The 27,054-nt window shown below is 44.9% G+C and overlaps 2 protein-coding genes across 13 annotated transcripts in view; one reads left to right on the forward strand and one right to left on the reverse strand.

Moving 5' to 3' along the window:
• LOC146008408 (uncharacterized) overlaps positions 1 to 27,054 on the forward strand; it is a 143,078-nt gene that overhangs the window by 115,430 nt on the left and 594 nt on the right. The window contains exon 3 of one of the 10 annotated variants that reach the window (XR_014444509.1): positions 15,883 to 15,998. The exons of 8 other annotated variants lie outside the window; for them this stretch is intronic. Coding sequence is in view for 1 of the 2 variants with exons in the window: in XM_083147648.1 (XP_083003774.1) it covers positions 265 to 323 (59 nt within the window). In the remaining variant the exon portion in view is untranslated. Of the gene's footprint in view, positions 1 to 264; positions 426 to 15,882; positions 15,999 to 27,054 lie in introns of those variants that run through there. One more of the 10 variants, XM_083147648.1, reaches the window with a different exon arrangement.
• RBL1 (RB transcriptional corepressor like 1) overlaps positions 1 to 27,054 on the reverse strand; it is a 75,211-nt gene that overhangs the window by 15,576 nt on the left and 32,581 nt on the right. The window contains exons 10-18 of one of the 3 annotated variants that reach the window (XM_083147644.1): positions 24,609 to 24,721; positions 20,375 to 20,478; positions 19,012 to 19,149; positions 15,623 to 15,784; positions 15,246 to 15,378; positions 14,955 to 15,128; positions 14,588 to 14,787; positions 7,009 to 7,185; positions 4,453 to 4,563 (exon numbers count right to left, since the gene is read on the reverse strand). In XM_083147644.1, the coding sequence (XP_083003770.1) occupies positions 4,453 to 4,563; positions 7,009 to 7,185; positions 14,588 to 14,787; positions 14,955 to 15,128; positions 15,246 to 15,378; positions 15,623 to 15,784; positions 19,012 to 19,149; positions 20,375 to 20,478; positions 24,609 to 24,721 (1,312 nt within the window). Of the gene's footprint in view, positions 1 to 4,452; positions 4,564 to 7,008; positions 7,186 to 14,587; positions 14,788 to 14,894; positions 15,129 to 15,245; positions 15,379 to 15,622; positions 15,785 to 19,011; positions 19,150 to 20,374; positions 20,479 to 24,608; positions 24,722 to 27,054 lie in introns of all 3 variants that reach the window. The other 2 variants (XM_083147643.1, XM_083147645.1) reach the window with 2 other exon arrangements.

Below are 27,054 nucleotides of genomic sequence, written 5' to 3' on the forward strand. Positions count from 1 at the left end.
GGGATTTAGACCGCTGGGATTTAGTACCAATCCCATGAAGACACATGCACTTTCTTCACATTTTAAAATTCATCACCAATGCAATATTTCTGTATAAAAAAACTTATGTTCTTCATAAAATTAGCCAGAGGGGAAATTATCACAATTTTTGAATACCAAACGTTAATCCCAATATCCCTGGAATAAAGATTTTGAGGTCACCTGGTTTTTATGAATTTTTACATTTTATGTGTTTTTAATTCATTTTTTATTTTTATCCTTCAGAAAAAAAATTCTGGTTGTATTATTTAAGGCAAATCAATCATCTGTTTACATCTACATAAAGAATAGCTTTCTACAAATTGGCCATCATACTTTGGTACAGAATTCTGGATGAAATTCTCGCTGATACGCAACCGGAAGTCTGGCCTGTGACCCGCAAACGTCACTTCGGTACTTGTTTCCTAGAACGGCCACAATCGTGAGTGATCGTGGCTCTTAATTAAGGGACACGATCCTCACGATGTGGCCGATTTTTTACAATTTTTTCCCTTTGATTGACAGAAATCGGGTCAATCGGTCGGTCGCGACCAATTAAAATCGGCCGCGATGCGACCGACCGATTGACCCGATTTTTCCATAGACTTCAATGTTAAAAAATCTTTTAACATTGAAATCGGGAGGATCTTGTCGGTCTTGTGCCATTATAATGGCACAAAATGAGATGGACTTGATTAAGTCCATCTGACATAGGGAAAAATGATAAAAAAGGTGAAATGGGCCAATATGACCCATTTCACATTTTTTATGTGCCCGCCATGACCCCACGATAGACGTCAACCCGAAGCGTGGCGAGCGCAGCGAGCCCGCGAGGGGCGGCGGTTTGCGTCCTACGACCTTTTCATTCCCCTACTATCCACTAGGGCGTGGAGTGAGAATAGAATAGTGTGGCGAGCGCAGCGAGCCACCGAGCCCGAAGCGTGGCGAGCGCAGCGAGCCCCGCGAGGGGACGCGTATACCTGTGAAGTTATACGCGTCCCCTCGCGGGGCTCGCTGCGCTCGCCACGCTTCGGGCTCGGTGGCTCGCTGCGCTCGCCACACTATTCTATTCTCACTCCACGCCCTAGTGGATAGTAGGGGAATGAAAAGGTCGGAGGACGCGCACCGCCGACCCTCGCGGGCTCGCTGCGCTCGCCACGCTTCGGGTTGACGTCTATCGTGGGGTCTAGCCCACTAAGTAACATTTGGGGGGGCAATTAAAAATAATCAGGTGAAAAAAAAAAAAAAATCGGGTGAAAAATCGGTCGGTCGGATCGGTCGCATCGCATGCGATCGATCCGATTTTTTATCTTACGACCACAACGATCTAAATCGTTGTGGCCGTTCTAGGAAACAAGTACCGTCACTTCTGATGGGACTGAAAGTCACTAATTGGTAGTGGCAATGCGAATTTGTGAGCTGCCTTAGATAGGACAAAGCTGTGGAGCAGATCTATGTCTGGAGGGGCAATTCTTTAAGATATTAGTGTGTTAGAAAACCCATACACTGAGAAAATTGGAGTATTGGATGTGTTGCAAAGGGAATCGGTGGTGACTGAAATGTCTCCCCCATAAGCAAGTTTGTCTACCCCTATGTAGACCTATTTATCTGGTATGAGTCAGAATTACCTTATGACTTGAGGGATTTGTCCTCTTCCTAAAATACAGTATTGCAGTATTACACTATTGTATATTTTTTTTCCTATTGAGTTTTACACCCTGGAAGGAAAGAATCACCTGACAATAAGCACCCAGGGATTCATTGTTTTTTTGTATGGTATTGTAAGGAGCCAGGAAAGACCATGGATTATGCCGCCTTTCTGAACACCAGGCATAGAAAGTTCTCCAAACCCCATGATAAATCCTTGCGGAAGATTGCTTTCTAGCTTTTAGCATGGTAGAGATGACTATCAGAAAATACTTTTTCCTTGACGAGTTATGTCTCAACAGCCATTTTGTAGAGGTCTGGATGAAGGTAAGGTAAGTAGAACCGGCCTCCGCGGAAGACGCAGTGGAATGTTAATGAAGAAACTGCAGATCTGTGTACGACCCCCGCTGTGGTCAATCCTGGGGCTAGCTCGGACTTGTGAAGAATCCATAGCATCATTGAGACTGGAGGAAAGTCAAACTAGTGTAAACTCCCACAGAACAATTAAGGCATACAAGGAAGGAGTCCCCACTGATGGACTGACTGGTATTTCAGATGGTAGAGTCCATTTACTAAAAGCACTTCCTGTCATACATAGGAAGTCCCGCTTTCCAATTGAGGACCTCCAGAATGCAATGTTGGCAACAGCAGCTGTGTTGTATGACTATATTTTGTCATACAACACAGAGCTCTATATATTGCCCTGAGCTCCAAGATATGGATTGGAAGCTTGCTTACATGCACCATCTAGCATCTCTGGAGCATGTGATATTGTGAGACCGCACTCCATTCACGAAGGCTGGCATCCGTGGTTAGCATTATGTAATTTTGAATTCAAAAGGGACCAGAAGATTGGACTGGAAGCCACATTTTTAGGGAGTACAGAACATACCAGGTACAATGATAAGGAAGAGGCCGTGAGTGAAACTGCGTGCTCCACCGTATCGAAGGCCACCATGGAACTAAAAATAGTCATGCAAGCAGGTGTGCAGTGCCGGAGAAAGCTTGGCTTGCAGGGCTACAAAACGCTTCCCGTCGGAGGTAGATGCTCTGTTGCCGAGAGCTGATCAAGGCTCACAAAAACTGCAACATTTCTTGTGAAGACATTAAAGATTTGCAACAATTTATCTTCCAGCCATGTGACTGAAGGTGGCCTACTGTATGGCTTTTTTAACGTCTCCTAGGACTGTGCCATGAGTGGGAGGTCATCAAAATAAGGTAAAATCAGGACACTTCCGCAACACAGGCATACTGCCATTATTTTGAAAAATAGCCAAGGTGCAGTTGACAAGACAAATGGTAAGACCTAAAACTTATAATGGTCTTGTCGAACAGAAAATCTGAGTAACTATTGGTGGCTGGCACAAATGAGGACATGCAGATATGCATCCTGAATGTCAAGGAACGCCATGGTCCCTACGTTCCATGGCCAGAACAATAGAATGATGGGACTCCATGCAGAACCTGGAAATCCACAGAAACCTGTTTAAATGTTTTGAGGTTGGTGATGGGATGTTAGAACCCATCCCATTTCTGTAGAAGACCGTTTTAAATAAACCCCTGTCCCCTCTTGGACAAGGGGGCAGGGACCTTATGGAAAATAACTGTGGACACAGACGTTTCCAGAAGGTCAGGGCATTTACACCTGTGACACAACGTATCTGAAGCACGCATCCAACGTGGTTTCTATCCATAATGGTACAAACAGCAGAAGGCGGCCGTCCATGAGTGCTTAGCTCGGGGCTTTGCGCCCTTGGAGGAGTCCTGGTACAAAGAGGATGCCTGACCCTTAAGCTCTACTCTGTGTGAAAGGAACAAAACAGTAGTTTTTGTTCTGGATGGATCTGCCAAAAGGTCGGAATGCAGCTATGGTTGAGACTATTTTATCACGTCCCTGTCTGAAAAGAATATCTCCAGCAAACAGGAGTGCCTTTTTAGAATTGGCAAGCCAGGATCAAAGCCAAAGAGCCCTTGTGGCCACTATGGTTGCTGCCAACACTTTAGAGGTCAAGACTCCCATGTCTATGGGCACTTCTCAGCTGTCACAGCTGCAGCTTTTCTGTCCAGCGCTCCTTAGCAACCCAGGCAGATGCCAAGGCTGGGCGAGCAATAGATCCTGTGTGAGAATATGCCATTTTAAGCAAATTGTCCAACTTCCTACCTGTAGGGTCTTTTAAGGGAACACGTACACGGTATAGGAAGGACTGAACATCTGATTATTTTTGCTACATAGGTGTCCACGATTCCTACTTAGCACGCTCCTTAGAGAGTAATGGTTAAAAAGCGGCTTGATGTTTAGATATTTGAAAATGTAGTGGACAGAGACCACACTACTTCCAGAAGGTCCTCTAACTGAGCAGAGAAAGGAAACTGAATTGACTTCTTTTGGCTTTTAAATAATGGAGGCTTGTCTTTGTAGGACTGGTCAGTATCGTCCTTTTTTAGCACAGATCTGACTGCCCTAACAAGTACCTCAACATCAGTAAAGAAAATAGAAAGTCCAAGTTAAACTAACCCAGTACCTTCATGTTCTGAAACACTCAGATTCTCCCTCCGTTATTGGGGTAGACCTTTTGCTAGCAGAAACTCTGCACTTGGATATCTTATCCTTGTCTAGGAGCTGTTGCACAGAAACAAACATCTGTGATGAGCCCAGCATAGCCTGAGTAAAATACTGCATCCATGGCGGTTCTGCTATAGGAACCTGGGCAGTCTGATGAGAAGTGGCACAAACTTTATGCATCCAGTTAGCTTTGGGGGCTGACAGGTGATCTACAAGCTCATTACCTGTGTCAATGTCGACGCCCAAACTGGATTCTGTGAAGCTGTCTCGACTGAAGGCGTCTCCTGTGTCGGAGCGGTGAAGCAACTGACACACAGGCCATCATTATCAGGGTCCTGTGGGGAGATAATATTGACACAGACTCTGCAAGTACAAGGCACTGGAGGCGTGACCTCCTTGCTAGCTTTGCCCCTAGAAGACATGTAAACAAGGTACAATATATTCCTCACATACACATATACCTCACATACTGTAACAGCAGAATAGTGAAAGAGTAAGCTTACCCATAGCAGTTAGTGGAGTAGCTGAGATAGATATAGATATATATATATCTATATCTATATCTACACATGGTAGACATCAACCCAAGGTTGTTTCTATAAGTGTTTAACAGCTGTTAATATCAACACACTCAGCAGGCACACAGATACTCTTAATGCACCAAAAAAAAAATACTCAACAGTCCAGCTATGCAGTAACAGGAATGAGACCAGGCTTCAAGAGTAAGGTACGGGGAGCAGAGCCTAAGCCTCCCACTAATGCTGGCTTTGTTCCTGTTGTTTATGCCCTGGTGGTCCACTGACTAAGCACAGTGTCCTGTGCCTTGTGGTCTTGGAATAGATCGTCGCAGCAATCTGTAGTCAGTGTGTCAGTCTTACTTGCAAGCACTTGGTTGCCTATCCTGCCACTGCAAGGGGTGAGCGTTGGAATAACTATACTGGCATCCAATAGATGACTCAAAGTTACTTAGTTAAAAAAAAAAAAAAATAACATATATATATATGTGTTGAATGCAGAGACGATGAATGTGCATTATTGTCCCTGTGCTAATTCCACTCTGCATAAGTTGTAACGAAAAATGTCCTTAATAAAAATATTCAGTTAAAAAAAAAAAAAAAAAACTGGTAACCGCGGTTGTAATCTGCTCCCCATCCAAAAAGTGCCCAGCTTCTGCCAGCACCAAAGAAACAACTGGTGGGCTTTAGCGGAGGTGTGTGTGGTGGGAGACTGAAGGCTGCTGGGATGAATTTTGTAACTCTTTGGTGCCCTTACTCAGTCTTGACCAGCCTACACCCAGTGTAGCTCCCTGTGCCCCCTAGTGCACAAAAAGTTTCACAATTAAGGAGCCCATACACGCTCCGTTCTGGGCGTCCGTTCTGTACTTTTAAAGTACACATTGTATTGCATCGCATGCATTGTGCATGTGATGCGATACTTTTTGTACTAGCTTTACATCGTATGTGCAGCACATACTTTTTGTACTGTACTATAAGATGCGTGGGAGCCCGCAACTCATAGTACAGAACGGACGGAGCACAGAACGGAGCGTGTATGGGCTCCTTTTAGAATGATTATGCTAACAATCCGCAAATTCAAACAGCTTTTGCAACATTTTTGGAGACCGGGACTACATAAGGGGTAGGCAATTATTTCACCTGGGGCCACTTCACACTTACAGTAAATATTCGAGGGCCACACTCAGGAAAAGGGGGCGGTGGCCACTTAAAACGAGGGTGTCCTTGAGTGTAGTGTACCACACCATATACACATTATGCGACATTTTACTTGCCTTTTAGACATTATGCCACACTGAATGAGCCAAAATTCACACGGAATGATCCAAATGCACATTATGCAATCAGAATTGGGCTAAAATTCACATTCTGCCACCAGGATTGAGCCCAAATTCACACTATACACACTTGCGTATGACCAACATTCACATGATATAATCCAGTAATAAAAATAAATTGCTGAAAACAAACAGCATCCAGTATCATCAATCATATTTTCAGATCCTCGTACCCCTCCTTTCTCTTTACCCTCAACCCAGATAGCAGCTTTTACTACCCTAAACCCCCCTCCTCCCCTGGACCAAGACAGCAGCTTCTACCATCCTCTCCCCTGAGCACAACCTTTCCTTCATCCCCTACACAGTTTGTACCCCTCCCTGGGCACAGATACCAGCAGCCATACAGGGCACCCCAGAAACATTCTCCTTTCTTCCTAGACTAGGTTCTGTTTTTTTTCAAATTTAGCACCGCTGAGGAAACCTAGTTAACATCACTGGACAGCCGACCCGGCTGGTATTTCTTTTCGGAAGCCAGCTGCTGGGCGGCGGAGCCAAAGTGAGAATGTGGCGTTTAACTGGTGTACCGCTGTGATTCACTCATGCTGTGGCTCTGCCGCCCAGCATCTGACGTCAAGAAGGAAATCCCGGCCAGCCGCCCCACCGTGACCAGAACAAGGTTTCCACAGCGGCTGTAGTGGGTAGCTTGTCATTGCTACCTGGTTGGGGGCAAAGGGCCAGGCAGGATCGGTTTGCGGACTGGGGCCATATGTTGCACACCCCTAGTCTACATTCATGATTATGAGCAAAGGTGTTACAATCTCAACCAGCTGTGGTCACATAAGCAAGTTAATAAGACAAATGCTGTTACTTATGCATACTTACGCTGGCGTTATTTGCTGTTAAACAGCAAACAAAAGCAAAATAAATCATTAACAATATACTAAAAACTTATTTTCTTACTGTTTTACAAAGTTAGACAAAAATTTACCTTTGCCATGATGTAGACCGCACATAGAAGGAGTTGATCTAGGTGTCTATCTTTCATCAGGTCTGTGCAATGAACCAGGGAGTATTCAAACAATGTCCAAATCTTGCGCCTTAAATCATTAGACAAATCCAGCTTCCGACACAAATCTCTTAGGCGAACACTGGCCAAATGGTACATCTGGGTGTATAAAAGATCATATTTAAAATTATTTGACATTTTTGCAACCTTTTAATATTGCTAATACATCAAATTGGACTTCCCAGTGATACATATAGAAACTGCAATGAAAGGTAGAGGAAAAGCTCTATATTGGTTTGTATTTAACATCCTTTGAAATTGCTCAGGAAATATCAAATTAGTGTTATTCCTCATACCTTAAATTACGGGCAGCCCGCACTGCATTCCACCCGCATAGCAGCCAAGACCCCCTGTTGCCCAGGAAACTCTTATGTTGGAGAAGGTGCCAGGTGAACAACAGGTGATGCAAACATTTCTGGAGCTGCCGCGCAATCTACTTTGGACACAGACTGTGCAGCTCAGTAATGTGTGTATCCCCTGTTGTCCGCCCCCAGCATCCTCTCCAACGATAACATGTTTCCGGCAGCAAAAGATGCTGGATGTGGCATCTGGGGACATACACCCTGACGTTGATGGAGGGCAGAGATCCCTACCACTGCTTTAACCCTTTGCAATTCAAACAGTTAGGTTTAAATTAGATGTATTTTTTTTTTTTTTTATTAAAAAATGGTCCTCATTGAATGTTGAACAATGTTAATGTTCTTATTTTAAAATGGCTCACCATTGGATCTGCTACTAGCACTAGGGCGGTTGAGCCAGACTAGACATTGGACCTGAAAGGGTTAAAAGAACAGGCGCGCTGTCTGGGGATGGGAACATACGTTTGAGGATATTGAAGAAAGTGGTCATCCAGCGTCCACTCCTTGTTCATTATATTATCATTAGGTTCAGGAGCTGTTAAAACTTTGTGGGGCTAGCAGGTCTGGGTAAAGACTTGTTTAAATATCTGAGAGACCTTTATTTAAAAACAATTGTGCATCTGTTGACAGCGAGTAAAACTACATCTCTTTCTCACATGCACAAACACAAGGTAGCAGACTAGTCTTCAAAACATTTGCTTCGAGCAGGCTTACTAATATTATAAATAAATATCATGTTTAAATCATACATTTCTGGGGAGAACACTGCACATGTGCTTTCCAAATTATATACTTAGGAACCAAAATAAAATATACAGGAACCACGACTGATGGGTATGGGCAGCTGGGTATGGACAGGAGGAGATGGGAGGCTCGGCATGGGAAGGAGATGGGAGGCTGGGTATGAGCAGGATGATATGGCTTGGGAAGGGGCAGGGTAAGGAGAGATGGGCAGCTGGTTATGGACAGGAGATGGAAGGCTGGGCATGGAGGATATGAGGAGGCTGGTTATGCACTGGATGAGATGGGTAGTTGGGTTGGGAAGGGGCAGGGGGAGATGGGAGGCTGGGTATGGGCAGAAGGAGATTAGGTATAAACAGGAGATTAGCAGCTGCAGCCCGGTATGAGCAGGAGGAGATGAGAGGCTGGTATGGACAGGGGGTGGGACAGGTAGAGTGACATCACAGCCTGGCCACCGCACCTATCCAGCAAGAGCATCCTGCGAACAGTCAAATAGGCAGTGCCCGCACAGCACTGCGGAATATGGGTGCTAGTTCAGAGGAGCAGCAGCAGCAGCTGCTCTGGTTTAGATGAGCAAGAGGAAAAGCAGCATCAGTTTCTCTCGGCCATTTCAAATATGGTGCCAACTCGTGAGCCAATTGCAGCTCACGGTCCGGCAGCCAATCACCGTGCCACATTTCAACTGGCCAAAAGCCGTCGGAGGGGTGGGGGAAGCCTGAGGCGCTCCGCTGTCCTACTCGCCTCTCAGCGGGGGCGGGTGAAGAGTGGTCGAGCCACCCGAATCGCTGCCTCGAGCTACCCCGTAGCTCACGAGCAACGGGTTGGCGACCACTGCTCTAAGAAAACCTTAGAAGCGCCTCCCTTTGAAGATTCCCTTCTATGTGGGTCCGAATTGGATAAAATTGTAGCTATGGTGGCAGCTTCTAAGGCAGCTTTTCTACCGTCTACTCCTACAACATGTCCCCTTCCAGTGTTGCCTTCCAGTCCTTTCATTTCCAGGGCAGGGGACATTCTTTTTCAAGACCTTAAACCCATGACGGCCACAAGGCGCCCTAAGCCAGAGGACAAACCCTCCCCATGACAGGGCGGGCCTCCATCTGGGAGATCACAAGGTGGGAGGCTTCCTGTTGGGGTTTTCAGATTTCTGGCTGGAAACCACAACAGACGCATTGGTTCGGGATGTGGTCTACTGCTGCTACTCCCACACTTTCTGGTGTCGTCCACCAAACTCGTTCTTTTACACAAGTTCTCCATACGACTTGGAAAAGTTCAGGGCTCTGGAGCAATCCACCCAGAAGCTCCAACAGTCTGGAGTCATAGCACCGGTCCCTTCGTCTCAACAAGGCTAAGGATTCTACGTCAGCCTCTTTCTAGTACAAAAACCTAACGGCTCATATCATCCCATTCTCAACTTGAAAAGACTCAACAAGTTTGTTTGAGTCCCGAATGGAAACATTGAGGTCCATTGTCTTGGCCTTACAACCAGGAGACTATATGCATGGGTCTTCAAACTCTGGCCCTCCAGATGTTGTGAAACTACAAACCCCAGCATGCCTTGCCACAGTTTTAACACTCCCTTATAGCAAAACTGTGGCAAGGCATGGTGGGATTTGTAGTTTAACATCTGGAGGGCCACAGTTTGAAGACCATGCTATATAGCATCCCCTGGGCATCCAGGATGCATTTCTGCACAACCTCAACAGCCAGATCATCAATGGGTTCTGTGGATTGAACTGCAGGACCGTCACTTTCTGCATTTCAGACTGTATACCACTCCCTGGGTGTTTACAAAGATCAAGGCACTAATGGGCAGCAGACTTCGCAACCAGGGAGTCCGGATACTTCTGTATCTGGATGAACTGTTGATTCTAGCGCAATCTGCAGATATTCTCAAGGACCGCGTGACCATAGTGGTGCCGGTCCTAGAACGTCAAGGCTGGGTCAAGGCTGGATCATCAATTGGACCAAGTCGTCCATGATTCCCGCACAGTGTATGATCCCTCTGGGACACCAGTTGGATACGGTACGTCAAAAGGATCTACCTGCCAGAGGAACTTAGCCGAACACTGCAGTACTGTGTACGACATCTCGCATTTTTCAAGGGTCGGAGAAGATGCCTGCTCTCTCAATGATCTTTATCCCGGGAATACTCAATTGGGAAGCTGACTTCTTAAGCTATAAGACTCTGGACACCGGCGAATGGGCCTTTCATCTAGATTTGTTCCAGATGCTGGTACAACGTTGGGGCAGACTCGAGGTGGACTTGATGGCATCACGCCACAACCACAAGGTCACCTATATAGGTCCAGGTCTCACGACCCAAGGGCTTAACATGGTGGATGCCCTGTCGTACCTGTGGCCGTTTTGCTATGGTGTATGCCTTCCCTCCGATTTCGCTCCTCCTGAGAGTAATTTGCATGCGAAAGGTGGAGGGCGGCATATTGATCCTTGTGGCTCCCAGTCTACAGCCGGATTTGCAGAGCATTCACAGGGTGGCTGTTGAGACCTCCCTATTAAGAGCATGAGGATTTAACTCCGCAAACCTTCTTCGGCCGGTAAGCCCGCCAGATGTTTACCATCGCATCTGGCGGGCTTACTTTTCCTGATGTTGTGTTCGCCACTTCAATCCCAGGATGTACTGAAGGGCATGGAGGACGGATTGTGCTTATCTTCTTTAAAGGTTCAGGTTTCGGTTTTGTCTATCTTGTTCTTTAGCCTCCCTTTGATCCCCCGGTAGCCCCATGGGACCTCTCCCTGGTACTCGCTGCTCCTCAGGCCCCACCGTTTGAGCCCTTACAATCTGTGGACCATTGTTGGCTCACCTGGAAGACCGTTTTCTTTTTGACAATTGCTTTGGCCAGGAAAGTTTCTGACCTGTCGGCTCTGTCCTTTGGGTCCCTGTTTCTGGTCTTCCAGTCTGATAGAACGATTCGAATAACCGCCCTTTCTCACGTCCCTAAGGTGGTGTCTAGGTTTCACTTCAACCAGGAGATTTTGGTCCCTGCCTTTCGAGGGCTGGATGCTTTTTCTGAGCAGTCTTCTTTGGATGTGGTCCATGCGTTGCTCACCTAGGTGCGCCACACTAAATCTATTTGCAAATCTGACTCTTTGTTTACACTTTATAGATTTCAAAAGAGAGGTTGGCCCGCTACCAAGCAGATGTTTACCCACTGGATTCGCTCTGTCATCAAACAGGCATAGTTGGGAGCCTTCCTCCCGCTTCCTGCGGGGGTCAGGGCACATTCCACTAGGTCTGTGGGAGCATCTTGGGCTGTTTGGGGAGGTGCAACAGCTGATCAAATTTGCAATTGTCTGCCAATACTACTTGTGCTTTTACACATTTGCCTCCCAGGACTTGGCTTTTGGCCAGAGTGTACTTGCTGCGGTAAAGGCGCGTCCCCACCCTTAGGTGGCTGCTTTAGGATGTCCCAGCATTAAGCCTGTGGCCCCTTCCGTGTCCCGAAGAATATATCCCTCCCTGCCGCATCTGCTTTAGTTCAGTTAATGTTATAGTTGTCTAATTCCTCTGTTGTGTGAACTAAGTTTGCCAGATTGTGTTTCTGTGTGGTGCTTCTCTTCTTTCTCTCTTGTCTCCTGCCTTGGCTTGATAATAAAAAAACGGTACTTGTGTATTATCACGGCTCCCATCTCACTGCATACCATAAGGCTTAAGATGGTATGCAATGAGATGTGCTGCGATGGGACCCGATCTTAAACAATTTAAAATTGTATACCATTGTATATGGCATACGATGAGATGAGTTTTCAAATTGTATAAGCACACTAATGGGTGCTTTCAAGGTCAATTGGCCCCCCTATAAGATTTTTAATTGTATAAGCACCCTAATGGGTGCTTACAATGTTAAATGCACCCCCACGCCACCCCACTATCAACGCCAACCCGAAGCGTGGCGAGCGCAGCGGTACGCGTCCTCCAATCTTTTCATACCCCCACTATCCATGTCGGCGTGGAGTTGATTTTATATAGTGTGGCGAGCGCACGCGTAATACATGTAAAGTATTACGCGTCCCCTCGCGGGGCTCGCCACACTTCGGGCTCGCCCCACTATATATAATCAACTCCACGCCGACATGGATAGTGGGGGTATGAAAAGATCGGAGGACGCGTACCGCTGCGCTCGCCACGCTTCGGGGTGGCGTTGATAGTGGGAGTGTCATGGGGGTGCATTTAACATTGTAAGCACCCATTAGGGTGCTTATACAATTAAAAATCTTATAGGGGGGCCAATTGACCTTGAAAGCACCCATTAGTGTGCTTATACAATTTAAAATCTCATCTCATCTTATGCCATATACAATGGTATACAATTTTAAATTGTATAAGATCCCATAAGATGGAAATCGTGGGAGCCGTGATAATACACAAGTACCAAAAAAACTCCCACTCCACTATTCAGCGTTAAGCCTGTGGCCTCTGACGTCCTCGAAGAAAGAGATTTAATACAGTAGGTAAGACATGAATCTTGATTTCTGCATTCTGAAGGGATCAGCAAGTAATATGAATGACCAGTGTGTACATGCATTGCATCGTTATCATACTCACACACGGACAGTTTTTCAAAGATAGGTGGTTCCATTTGGTCTAAAACAGCCATATAATTTGAAATAATCTATCTGTGTGCTCAGTGGAACAGAGGACTAAAAAACCCCCCAAAATATAAAATCAAATGCAAGCATAACAGAAGCAACAGAAATAGTCACACCAGACAACTGAAACACAACAAACAAAGAGCATCGCTGAGAGGGCACCAAATGTCCTCAATTAACAAAGGGATTTTATGAGTAAGTGCAAAATTTCTGCTTTCTTCTTTGGCAATAAACACAGGTTTTCTCGGTAGTCATTAGAGTATGCAATAACAATACATTTTAGACATTTTGTCAACTGATCTTCAAGCAAGCATAGTGATTATCTGTATAAATCTTTTAAGCCGTGAATAGGATCTTTTCCAATTGCAGTAAAGTTAAGGTGAGCGGCTGCTTAAGTTTCATCTTGTTGAGAGACTTATGCTGGGTACACACCAAAACGATTTGGATTGGATGCAAATCGTATGCAAATCGGATCGTACGATTTGCATACAATCCGATCCCATCTGTATTCAGATGAATGGATCTTTTACAGATCCTACCTGCAGCAGGTAGGATCGGATTCGGATCCAATTCAGAGCCAACCAAACGATATTGACCAAATCTGCATCCAATAACTCTGAATTGGATCCAGATTGATGGGATTGTGCCAAAATCGTTTTAGTGTGTACCCAGCATTATCCTCCACAACAAAAATCTGCAGAACTTCTTACATAAACTTGACCAGAACTCAAAGCCCTTCATGTCTGAAGAATCCTCCTCAGTCACTAAGAAAAGATCCACAACCAAATCTTCCAAAGGACCATACTAGGCCAGACAGGAAGCTTCACAATAAAAACGGAATACATACGAAATCAAAGCATTCAAAATCCCAACGCCGGAATCCCGACACGAGGGGGGGGATCGATCCCCCCCCCCTTCGCCATGCAGCAGGCCCGCTGCACTCGCCACGCAGCGAGCCCGGTGCCTCGCTACGCTCAGCACACTAATTTATTCACCCTCTATGGGTGTCGTGGACACCCACGGAGGGAGAAAGTGTTGGGATTTCGGCGGTTGGGATTTTGAACGCCGGGATTCTAACTGCATCCCATAAAACCCCTTGAGTGGTGGGTGGGGCAGGACAAACCTACCAGGGCAGGTTTGTCCTGCCCCAGCAAAACCTACCACCGAGCGTAGCCTCCCTCCCACCTGTCCGGGCACCCCCCCTAACCTCCGCTCCGGCATTTGTACGTCGGAGCTCCTCTGCTGCTGCCTCTCCTAGCTGCCATTGGCGGCAGGCTCGGGAGGACTCGGGCACCTGAACTCCTCAGAACTCCTAAATCCCCCCGAACATGCCATCTGCTCCCTGCAAATAATGGTGGCGGGGGGCAGCGGCGTAAGATCACCGGAGCAGAAAGGTGAGGGGGACCGAGGGGACAGGAGGTGGGGGTTGCCCGGACAGGTGATGTGCCAGTGGTGCACAGCTGCAGGCACCACTGGCGCACACCTCGATATTAGTAGTATGCCAGGAAATTTTCTGGGACAGCCCGCTGCACCAGCGCAGCTGAGCCCAGAAAGTTTCCGGGCATACCACTAAAGTGGTTAAAGAAGCTTGAGCTTTACATTTTAGTGAAAAGGGGGCCTTTTATCAGTAAGGATGGCAAAAATTTTCATGTAAGTTTATAAATTCTTGCACACGATAACTGCAAACTTGCACATTTCTAGAAATCGAAACCTATTACGTTTCACCCATAACCATTGCGGCACTATCCTTAAGCAAAATGTTGGGACAAAAAAAAAAAAAAAGTACTACTCACCTTTCTGAAGAACAAAGCTAGCGACCCAGTTCTCTTGGGCTTGCTGGCAGATGTTGGGAACGCTTCTTGTGTTCGGCAAACCTGCCATTTTGTTGATGGACTAATTAAGGCCTGCGCCGTCAAGGGACCATTGTCACTCTGTGTTTGTGGGTAAATCTTCAATGATATTGTAGGCTGATAGGCACCTTCAGTATGTGTACCTGGGAGGAGTAAATTAGAACAAATCATCTAAATGCTAGCATAGATAATGTTACATTATTGTGAAGTATTAAAAGATCATGCACTATAGCACGTGTCCACTTATTACCAGTTACAGGTACAGTTAGTCTCTGTCCATAAAGAGTTTTGTCCGGTGAATCACACATACGTTCAGGTGGTTGGGTTGAGACAATTTTTATTCTGGTGATTTCAGGTGTTGTGTGTAGTCTTTCTACTGGTGACACCTTTGGACAATCATCCCCAAACAGTCTCCTTTTGGCGCTGCCAGCAGCTGGAGAATTGTATCGATCATGAACAGATAATGGAGACAACGGTTGGGAATCTGAAATGTGACAAATAAGAACATTTATAGATCAAACCAGTTCTATATTGAAAGTTAGGCATCACTGTAAAAAATGGAGGTGCTTCACCACTAAAATTCAGATAAGTCTGAACATACCTCTTTTGGAAGAACCTCCAAGATCAGTGCGAACTTCCTTCAGACGAGGATGAATAATAGGTGAAGCTGGCATCATAGGAAGATGGCCTAAGTCAGCTTCATTGCCAGTTTCAAAGTTGCTTGGTATTATAACCTCAGGGTAAAAACAAAAAAGAATTACAAAAATAAAACATATAATAATAAGCCCATTCAAAATGTTTAATACATTTTTTGATGTAGCTAATGTCGACATAATTGTTCACATACTACTGCATGACATCAAAGCGATCAGGAGTGCAAATAGCAAATAATATTGTCACGGTTATAAAACAGGTTTTAAGAGTAGGAGATATAAAGGATGTTTGGGAATATATGGGCAAACGTGAAACATAGAATACCTCCTCACAAGTTGGCACATTCTCAAATGCCTGTAGTAATTCCCATAGAACAGAATTGCTTGCCCAGGCACGGCTTTCTAAGATCTGCTCCTCAATGCTGTTAAGGTGTTTCACCATATCTCGTGACAAGCCATCCTCTGAGCGAATAAAGACTTCAATGACCTATGAAACCAACATTACAAACAATTGGCATTTTCTTTACTAAAGTTAATTTATAGTATCATTCAATAAGCAAGAACTAAACCTTTTTTTAATTCTAGCTATCCAACATAATTGCAATTAAGAATGTTCTAGCAGTCCTGCTCCCCCAACTGATGTGCTAACCTGAAGATAGTCATTTAAACCAGGTGCCCTCCCTCCATTGTGATGGGATCAGGTAAGCAAGCCAACCTCATTACATCTGCTGCATTCAGCTTCAGCCTCTCTAGGGAGCTGCACTGCTCTCAAACAGCATCTTTATTAACCCCTTCAGTGGTGGGTTTTTATTACCAGGTTTTTAAATAAGGAGTTGTTCATGAAAATTCATCTTACAAGAATTTATTTAAGAATACAATAAGTAGTTTACAGAGTATTTCAGCCACGAAGGCAAAGTATATATGCAAAATTATATAATCAAATTCGGTACTTGTGTAGTTTCACAGCGCCACCGCGCGCACAGTGAAACTTTGAAACTTGGTAGTCGGCCAGACTGTGTTTACTGTGCGCGTGCCGCTCTAGCTGTTCTCAGTGCAGCGCGTGGCTGCTTTCCTTATGTAAGCTACGTTATCAGCATAGCGCTGGGCAGCAGCAGTGCACCCAGCGCTGACCGGTCACTGTGGTACTTGTAGTTCCACAGTGAAATCGGCAGTCCTGCGCACCGCTGAAAACGCGGCAATTTAGACTCCTCCGGCAATTTAGAAGTCTAGATTTAGACTTCTAAATCCAGACTCCCTGCAAACCGCTAAGATGGGGGCATCTAAATTTAGACGGTAAAGCGTCTAAATTTAGTAGGGTCTAGGGGTACACTATTAAACCTGTTCACAATGACACTAGTCGACGTAACAGCTGTGGACCTTGTTAATTCCACTATCCACGCCAACCCGAAGCGTGGCGAGTGCAGCGAGCCCGCGAGGGGCGGCGGTACGCGTCCTACGACCTTTTCATACCCCTACTATCCACGTCGGCGTGGAGTTGACTTTATAAAGTGTGGCGAGCGCAGCGAGCCACCGAGCAGACGCGGATACCTTCACAGGTATCCGCGTCCCCTCTCGGGCTTCACAGGTATCCGCGTCTCCTCGCGGGCTTCATAGGTATCCGCTGAGCTTGCCACGCTTCGGGCTCGGTGGCTCGCCACACTTTATAAAATCAACTCCACGCCGACGTGGATAGTGGGGGTATGAAAAGGTCGTAGGACGCGTACCGCCGCGCTCGCCACGCTTCGGGTTGGCGTGGATAGTGGAATTAACAAGGTCCACAGCTGTTACGTCGACTAGTGTCATTGTGAACAGGTTTAATAGTGTACCCCTAGACCCTCCTAAATTTAGACGCTTTACCGTCTAAATTTAGATGCCCCCATCTTAGCGGTTTGCAGGGAGTCTGGATTTAGAAGTCTAAATCTAGACTTCTAAATTGCCGGAGGAGTCTAAATTGCCGGGTTGTCAGCGGTGCGCAGGACTACCTATTTCACTGTGGAACTACAAGTACCACAGTGACCTGTCAGCGCTGGGTGCACTGCTGCTGCCCAGCGCTATGCTGATAACGTAGCTTACATAAGGAAAGCAGCCACGCGCTGCGCTGAGAACAGCTAGAGCGGCACGCGCACAGTAAACACAGAGTCTGGCAGACTGCCAAGTTTCACTGTGCGCGCGGTGGCGCCGTGAAACTACACAAGTACCTCAAATTCTAATACTTCGGAAAGGCTAAAATAATCTACAGAATTATCTTCCATAAAAGTAAAAATTGACTCAGCACACATTTTATTTGCTTCTTCTGCTTATTTGTTTAAATTAATTTTTGCTATTATACAGCTTGATACTTTGAATTGCAATGGATACTTTGTATTGCACACTGCTGGCTATGGTAATGATACATTTAGCTTTGTATTGATACTTTCACCTAGAATAATGGCGCAGACTGAGCAATACATTTTATTCCGTTTTGCCGTGGTAACCATCGGATGCCCAGAACCGTGTACAGGTATTACCACTTAAATTCATAGAGAAAGGCTATTTTTGTATTTTCTGTACAGCTGGTTGCCAGAATATCCACTCGACTTTTCTTTTTGAAGAACAAACTGTACTCTTTAAAAATAATCGGTACTTGTTTCCTAGCACGGCGCCCAATGTTAAATGGCCCCCCATTGTCAACGCCACCCCCACTATCAACGCCAACTTGAAGCGTGGCGAGCGCACGAGGGGCGGCGGTACGCGTCCTCCGACCTTTTCATACCCCCACTATCCACGTCAGCTTGGAGTTGATTATAGATAGTGTGGCGAGCCACCGAGCCCCGCGGAATATGAGCCCGAAGCGTGGCGAGCGGATGCGGAATACATGTAAAGTAATCCGTGTCCCCTCGCCACTCTTCGGGCTAGGTGGCTCGCCACACTATCTAAAATCAACTCCACGCCGACGTGGATAGTGGGGGTATGAAAAGGTCGGATGATGCATACCGCCGCCCCTCGCGGACTCGCCACGCTTCGGCTTTGCGTTGACAATGGGGGTGCATTGTACAATTAAAAATCGAATCGCATCGCATCCCGCTATATATTGCATGCGATGGTATACGATCAAAAATCGGGGGCGCCGTGCTAGGAAACAAGTACCAAATAATCTTTTAAATATGTATACAGTACCTTCATTCCTATAAAATTACATTTTAAAGTAGTATATATCAAATAGATCTGAAAAATAACCAACTTAGATCAATTTCTCTATACTATAATGATTTTACCCACTCTTCTACAAGACCTACTAATAACATATGTAATTGACCAAAAATACAACTTGTATGTTTTATTTAAAACCTATGTTCAAACACAGAAATATGACATAGACACATCATATCGCCCCCTCACCTACAACCAAATATAAAGCATCACTGGAGCCTTTATGGCAAACATAGTTGTTTTATAATTAATAATGGTATATGTTACGGCATATGGCTCCATGAACAACACCACATCACATCACATGAGAACACCCCAGCCTGTTCCCATGTGATGCATTGTTTCAATGGAACCATATATGAACTTACACCACTATTCAATGTTGGGCGCTATTTCCAACAGGGGAAATAGCGCCTGCAACTTATTGAATGCTGCCATTTCCAACAGCATTGAAGGCAGATTTTGACAAAACATACTGCATGTATACACATCATTCATACAGTCTTACTGGCTGACCACATATACCTTGTAGAAATAGAAAGGGCTTAAATTGAGAAATTCAATGGTCCAAGGGAATATACGGGGAGAACTGTAAGCAAAAAGCACAATTTCTAGACAGCAGGCCACCAGTGACTGGTGGAATAGGTCTTGCTCCAGTAAAGCCTAAAACGAAAAATGTTATATTTTATTTGTATGTGTAAAAAAACTAATCCAAAACAAAGGAATATAATCATTTACATGAAAAAAAAAAAAAAAACAATTCAAGATTAAAAAATTATTTTAATGAATCCTTCACATCACTATGAATTATAACCAGGAAATAAACACCTATCCTTGTGTATCAATGCCTATTTCCCTATAGATTATAAACTTCCCATAATTTCCCATAAGAAAGCAATGGCAAAGACCAAGCCGCAAACAGGGTAAAGCTATTTTTGGCGAACCTGGAGCGTGGAATAGAGCGAGGTAAATTTTTGGAGAGAGGACTGCCCTCCTCTTAAAAAAGCGAACCTCACCGGAAAAAAGGCGAAATGGGAGCACTGAATACTGCCCTTTGTCACCAATTGTAAAGTGCAACAGAATATGCTTTGCTATATAAGAAACTGTTAATAAATACTGTATTTGCTGGCGTATAGGACTACTTTTTCCCCTGAAAAACATGCCTCCAAGTGGAAGGGTCGTCTTATACGCCGGGTGCACTTATATAACAAACTATATATATTGAGTGGAAATGTTGGGGGGTTGTCTTATACGCCGGCAAATAGGGAGAGGTATCAGCAGTAGAAAGAAGTAATAATGCCACTGTATAGGTCATTGGTACGACCTCACCTAGAGTATTGTGTTCAGTTCTGGAGGCCATATCTCCAGGATATAAATACATTAGAGACTGTACAAAGGGGGGCAACTAAAATGGTGCATGGCCTACATCACAAAACGTACCAGGAAAGACTAAAAGATCTTAATATGTATACTTTAGAGCAGAGAAGGGAAAGGGGGGACATGATAGAAACTTTCAAATATATCAAGGGCTTTAACAAGGTACAGGTGGGAGACATTCTTCACAGAAAGAGGAGCAACAGAACACGAGGACATGCACTGAAACTAGAGGGAGGAAGATTCAGGGGAAATGTGAGGAAGAATTACTTCACAGAAAGAGTAGTAGATAAGTGGAATAGCCTACCATCAGAGGTGGTAGATCGCAAATACAGTAGTACAATTTAAACATGCTTGGGATAAGCATATTGATATCCTTACAAAAAAATAAGGATCAAATATGGTTTGAGGTAACATGTTTAAAAAAGGGGCAGACTAGATGGGCCAAGTGGTTCTTATCTGCTGTCAAATTCTATGTTTCTATGTAAATATGGTAAATCATTGCTCATCTTACCGTCAAATCCTTCCCATGAAGTCTCCTCATTTCTTGGACAACAATGGATTCTAAGACCTTATAGTACAAAATCTCTGCCAGTTTCCAACGATTAACAGCAAAATCTAAAAATAAATAGCTACCATTAGCTTTCATGTTTACAGGTATTAGTTTATATATTTTTTTTTAAGATGCCTGAAGAAATATGGTGTAAACCTCATATACAGATGGAGCCACACTCATTGTTGCTGTTGGATCGCAGCCTTGACATCCTTGTCCCACCATGAGAAATGTCCAGTTACAACACACTAGCATGTATGAGGAGCGATGACGTGAAAATTACTGGGCAGAAAAATCGCCTAGTGCATACACCCTGAGAAATTTTCGCTTGTCCCAGCAATTTTCACAGTGGGTGGATGACTTTCCATAGTACCAGACTTCTAAAAGTGGTTCACTTAGCTGGTAAAACAGCCTGATTAACGGCACTTATCGCAGGGGCATGCACACAAGTATTTTTACCCAAAAGTAACGCAAAACACCAATAGTGAGCTACTTTCAGCTCAAAATCGAGCAGTGTGTATAGGACTTAATGCGTACTATGGCAAAAGCATGTAATTACACTGCTTCATAGCGGGGTGGCGATTGCTCCAATAGTGATGAAAACTACAGTACAGTGCCACAGATGGATATGGCACTACAGAATACAATGTACAGTAATGTAGAGACTGCATCGCACATGGTGGAAAGGAGAGAAGGAATTCCTGCACCTATTAACGGCAGACACAGAGACCCATAGTGCTGTGCCTAGATCAAATAGATCACAGCAAAGCCAGAAACTTATATGTATGCATATTAATAGTTAAAAACAAGCACAGAGTCTGCCAGGGCATTGTAGTGAGAAATGCAGTGACCAGACAGACTGAAATTTACCAGCTATTGTCAAGAAAAGGTGGAATCAACATTCACCAGCGCCAGAATCAAGGAAAAAGGTACTTCCTTATAATTACCAGTGTGTTACACTCCTTGGGTATATGTGCGCACTAGACGTCCTCTTATGCATCGATCCATGGTACATGTAACAAAGCATAAAGTCTCATAGTGCATCACAATTTAATGACAAAAAACACACAAACCAAAAGACAATGATTGCAAATTGGGATAACAGTTAGATCACATCAAAGCACATACACAACAAATAAAGTGGTGAGTGCAAAAGGGAAAGGGTTTTAGGATATTACCAGATGGTATTGAACGGTTAGCTCTATAGCTCAATAAGAGCATGCAAATAGCCAGCAGTGTCCCGGGCACATACAGCAATCAGCGTTACTCCAACAGTTAACTCCAATACCGCCTCCCTTGGCCCGCCTCCAACTGGTAGAGGCGGTATTGGTGTTACCTGTTGGAGTAAACGCTCATTGCTGTATATGCCTGGGACACTGCTGGCTATTTGCAACAGTTCAATACATCTGGTAATTTCCTAAAACCCTTTCCCTTTTGCACTCACCACTTTATTTGTTGTGTATTTGCTTTGATGTGATCTAACTTTTATCCCAATTTGGAGTCATTGTCTTTTGGTTTGTGTGTTTTTTGTCATTAAATTGTGATGCACTATGAGACTTTATGCTTTGTTACATGTACCATGGTAAAATATTGATCGATGCATAAGAGGACGTCTAGTGCGCACATATACCCAAGGAGTGTAACACACTGGTAATTATAAGGAAGTACCTTTTTCCTTGATTCTGGTGCAGGTTGATTCCACCTTTTCTTGACAATATTAGACAATTCTAGGGTGCTGAAGAAACTCCATTTGGAATGTTTTCTTTCCTAGCAGCCAGTGAGCACCGGGGTGAACACTTTCTTTGTATTTTGTCCATTCAAATTACCAGCCTCCTACTAACAAAGAATTCCAGGTTCCTGCATCAGGTGTGAATGAGATGAAAAGCCTATGGTACAGTAGCCTCAATAGCATTGCGGTTAAGGCTGCAGCATGATATAGGGTTCAGATCCCACTGAAGAGAAACTAAGTTTCTGGAATTCCACTGTATTATTTCTTTTTTGTACATTAAAAGGTGTGTAATATAAATATATATATATATATATATATACACATATACATATACACACACACACACACTCTTTGCTTCCACTTTACTTGCACACATAACCACATAACCTGGGGTGCAAAAGAAACGCTCTGTCAATTTCACAAAGAGCACATGCTATGTGAGTAGACCAGTGTTCAGGGACTTCGCTCCATCATCTCCAGCTAGGCTCCTTCCCCCCAAATTTCATCTCTATGTGTTGCCACTCAGCTAAATTGGAAGCTAAACGCTATTTGATCTCGTAGTGCATCGCAAAGTACAGCAGCAAGACAAACGGCCATATTGGAAATGGTTATATCTTATTTAAGCGGAAGAGAAGCTAACAAAAGCCACTCACACAGTGGAACTTAGTCCAGCGCATAGTTAGCACCCCCGAACCCCCACCACCACCCTGCCGTAGTTCTTGGACTACTGTATATTACTGTACTATATGTCATTGGAGACATCACACGTGTGCAATGTTGATTTCCAAAAGATATATCTGGTGGCTGAACATAAGCATTATATTCACTGGCAACGTCTTACTCCATACTAGCCACGTTACGATATTGCGATAGGAAGACTAGATGAGCACAGCTACATCTGTAATAAGACTAGTTGGGTTGTTTTTTGCCCCAGTTTCCTCCTCTCCCCATACACAGTATGTATTATTTCTCTTAACAGTACCTCATTTTATTATTTAGATTATCCTAAGCATTATCGCTTTCTTTTCGCCATCGCAATTCAAACCTCTTTGCCTAAACAGTGTTTAATCTTTCAGTATGTGACTTGTGGATCCCAGTTTGTTTTCCTTTGGGTATGATAATGGTATTGGTTGATTTTCAGTATTAGCTTGCTTCATTTTTATTAAAAGAGGGTATGTGAGGGGTAAGTATGGAAAATAACAGTAATGATTGGAGACTATAGATGTGTGTTGTACAAGTATTTACTGCCTAGAACGTCATCGATACTGGTGTGAGAAGTCAGAGTTAATACCAAATAAATTCCAAAGGGATTATATTTAGGGATGCCAATCCTGGGGCATTTTTTTTAGTCCCAGGATTCCCGGATTGGCATTACTAGCGAGCAAGTGTCCCGCACATTTAATTACATGGGCGGCTGGAGCAGGGCAGACAGTAGCGGGAGCAGGGGTGCCTCAGGGTGTGAGCGGGTGGCTGGTACTGGCAGCAGCAGTTGGGACAGGCAGGCACTGGATGGAAGCAGCAGAGTGGGCAGTCCCCAGATTGAAATAGCAGCAAAGTGGGCATTGCAGTCTGCGCAGCATGATGTCACGCTGTGCAGGCCGGGTACAGCCGGGCAGCGTCTGAACTATGAATATAAAATATATATCACAGCAACAGTAGCAAACAAAAGAATATATAGTTAAATTAGGCAATCCACAAATTGTATAATACTAGGGCACTTTGAAATATGTCAGGTTTAAAAAGTCGATAGGAGTTTTTTTTTTTTTAATCGACATGTCTTTCATGTCAATTTTAATGGCTATGTCAACACAGGTTGGCATTGACACTGTATAAGTGTACTGCGCACGGCACACTATTTTAATCTAATCTAACTCTACAGTACGCCCACGTGCATGGTAAAGTATGAACAAGTCGGCACTTCACCAAGAAAAATTATGAAAATCTCATGTTGACCTTAAACAAAACTCACGTCGACCTTTTGATCGTCTACCTCAGGCATGTCCAAACTATGGGGGTTATTCTAGTTCACTCGCAAAGAAACCAACACTCTCTAATGGACAAAACCATATGCACTGCAGGTGGGGGTGATGTAACATGTGCAGAGAGAGAGTTAGATTTGGGTGTTTTAATGTTTATGTTCAGGGTAAATACTGGCTGCTTTATTTTTACACTGCAATATAGATATCAATTTGAGGTACAAACCCCACCCAAATCTAACTCTCTCTGCACATGTTACATCAGCCCCACCTGCAGTGCATATGGTTTTGTCTATTAGAAATTGTTTGTGCCTTTGCGAGTGAACTAGAACAACCCCCTATGGCCTTCTAGCTGTTGCGAAACTACACATCCCAGCATCTCATGTCGACCTTTCAATTGTCACTCTACCTAAACACTGTAGATCTAAAGCCTGGATACCTCAGGATATATGCAGCAATACTAGGAGAATACAAACCAATAAAAGCTCACCAATATGAGAACCAGTTTGATCTCCAGATGGTTGAGTGTAATGATGGCAGAATCGCTGCCCAATGTCCTTGACAGTATTCAATATATTATCCATGGGGTTGCGAGCACATAATCTAGAGTGAGGAACACAAAGTTACAATTTAAATACGCTAATACAGAGTCAAATGTTCACTCTAGGATTTTTTTTTTTTAGGGTAGGGTGCTGACCACCAGGCAGGGCACTTTTTTCATTCGGGAGGGCACATTTTATATTAGAAAAAAAAAGGGGATTTTTTTAAGAACTTCTCGTTCGAGCCACTTTCTCTGAGTCCATTCTGGTGACACAGGTAACCTTGGGATGTAGGAGGGTCCGCTGGAGCCAAGGCACCTATGCTGAAGTTCCCGGGTGGAGAGGCTGATGTGGGGGGAGCCTTCTCCCCCTGCTGACAAATGACCCCCAGGGAGGTGTCCACTAACTGTTTCCCTGGTGGTCCAGTGGGAGCGGGTGGCGCACCAGCCGTCCGCTTGTCAGCGCAGTCGGCGGTCCCCCCCCATGAACTGCTGCAGCCGCAATGCCCTTGTCAGGTCCCCGGCATCCGGTGGCGGCTGTGGCTCCCCAGTGCCCAGGGGCCGCTGCAGGTCCCCACCCACGAGTGGCGACGCAGCTCCTGGCCCGGGTGATGGAGCAGCAGCGCAGACGTCTGCTCAGATGCCCGGCACTGCTGCTCTGTCACTGACAGCAATCAGTGTAAAAGAAAAGTAAAACATTAAATATAAAAATAGCAGCCCCTCTAGTAGGTGCATCTGACTCCTGCCAGCACCCGAAAAAACTGATCTTCCTGGCCTGGAGGCGGGGTAGAGGAGGGGAGGAGCCCTGCTGCCTGGGAGGCAGGTCAAGTTTAACCTCTAGGGTGCTGGTGCTCTCTCCCTCTCCCACTGTGAAGCTGTGGCCCCTGATGTCTCCCGAAGGAGAAAACTTTGATACTCTGAGGTGCCGTGATTCCACAAAGTTTGGGACCCCTGCTATAAGCCCTTCCAAGATGGCGGCCGTCGTAACCCCCCCTAAGCACTGAGCCGGTTCTGGACACCCCCAGAACCCAGGAAAACCTCACAGAGCCTGAGGTTAGGCAATGTGCAGAAGGAGCAGACAGCGTCCCTATGCACAGAGAGCTGACAGGATGCGCTTCTGTCAGCTGATGCGCTCTCAGTGTGTGCAAACTTCTTGTCAGAAGTAACACACTGGAAAAAAACCTGCACTAACTAGTGAATTAATAAAATAATAAACACCTAGCTACTCTATCTTTAAAAAATCCAAAGAGAAAACAGCTGCAGCCGATCAGCACTCCTGTGGGCACCTAAAACGAACTGAAGCATGATGGGATGCAGAAGGGAGGAGCCTGCGTCCAAAGACTTCAGCATAGGTGCCTTGGCTCCTGCGGACCCTCCTACATCCCAAGGTTAGCTGTGTCACCAGGATGGACGAAAGAGAAACCATAAATTAAAACAATGGCACACTGCACTAGGAGTACACCCATTAAACATGGACATACTCTGATATGCCCAGTAAAAAATTCTGTCGTAATGACAAATACATATTACACCCCACCACAATGACCATTACACATGATGGCATACACAGTAATACACATTACATATGATGGCACACACCGAAAGATCTCAGCAGCATGTCAGCGCGGTGGGGGGCAGCGTAAGGGCACACAGTGCCACACACACACAAAAAAGGGCAGGGTGCATTTTGAGGTTTTAAAAATGGGCAGGGTGTGGCACCCTGCAAAAGAAGCTTAGAGGGAGCATGCCCAGTGTGTATGGACAGTGATTATCGCTATCATCGCTGTGGGGAAAGCCGCTCCGTGCATACACACGGAGCGGCTTCCCCCTGCTTTGTGCCGTCAGCAGAGGGAGGACTGCTTTCCATAGCGCAGCGCACACTGGGTGGCTTTCATTTTGAAAACTGCTCAAACTAGAAAGTCGTGAGAGTCACCCAGTGTGTTTGGGCCTTAAGAGTCCCTTAATAGAGTATTCCTTGTGTATTGTGAAACTGCATGAGCCAAAAACAGAGCACAAGTAATGCAGTCATGTGATTTTCAAATTGAATCTACAGCTGCGAACATTAGGCAGTACTAGGTTGAGCTGCATGGATAGTGTAATGTTTAGCATTACTGCCTCACAACACTGAGGTCAGGAGTTTGATTTCCACCATGGCCTTAACGGCCAAGTTTGTATATTCTCCCCCGTGCATGCGTGGGTTTACTCCCGGTACTCCGGTTTCCTCCAACAATCCAAAAATGGCTCCTAACAAAAAAAATTAAGCCTAGAATTTGTGTGAGTGTACATATTGTAGGGAATTGTAAGCTCGAATGGGTCAGGGGCTGCTGTGAATGTTCAAATATTTTTTTTAAAGTGCTGCGGAATATGTGTGCGCTATATAAATAACTGCAAATAAGTA

Source organism: Crinia signifera, chromosome 6, assembly GCF_055691185.1.
Source record: "Crinia signifera chromosome 6, ASM5569118v1, whole genome shotgun sequence".
NCBI lineage: Eukaryota > Metazoa > Chordata > Amphibia > Anura > Myobatrachidae > Crinia > Crinia signifera.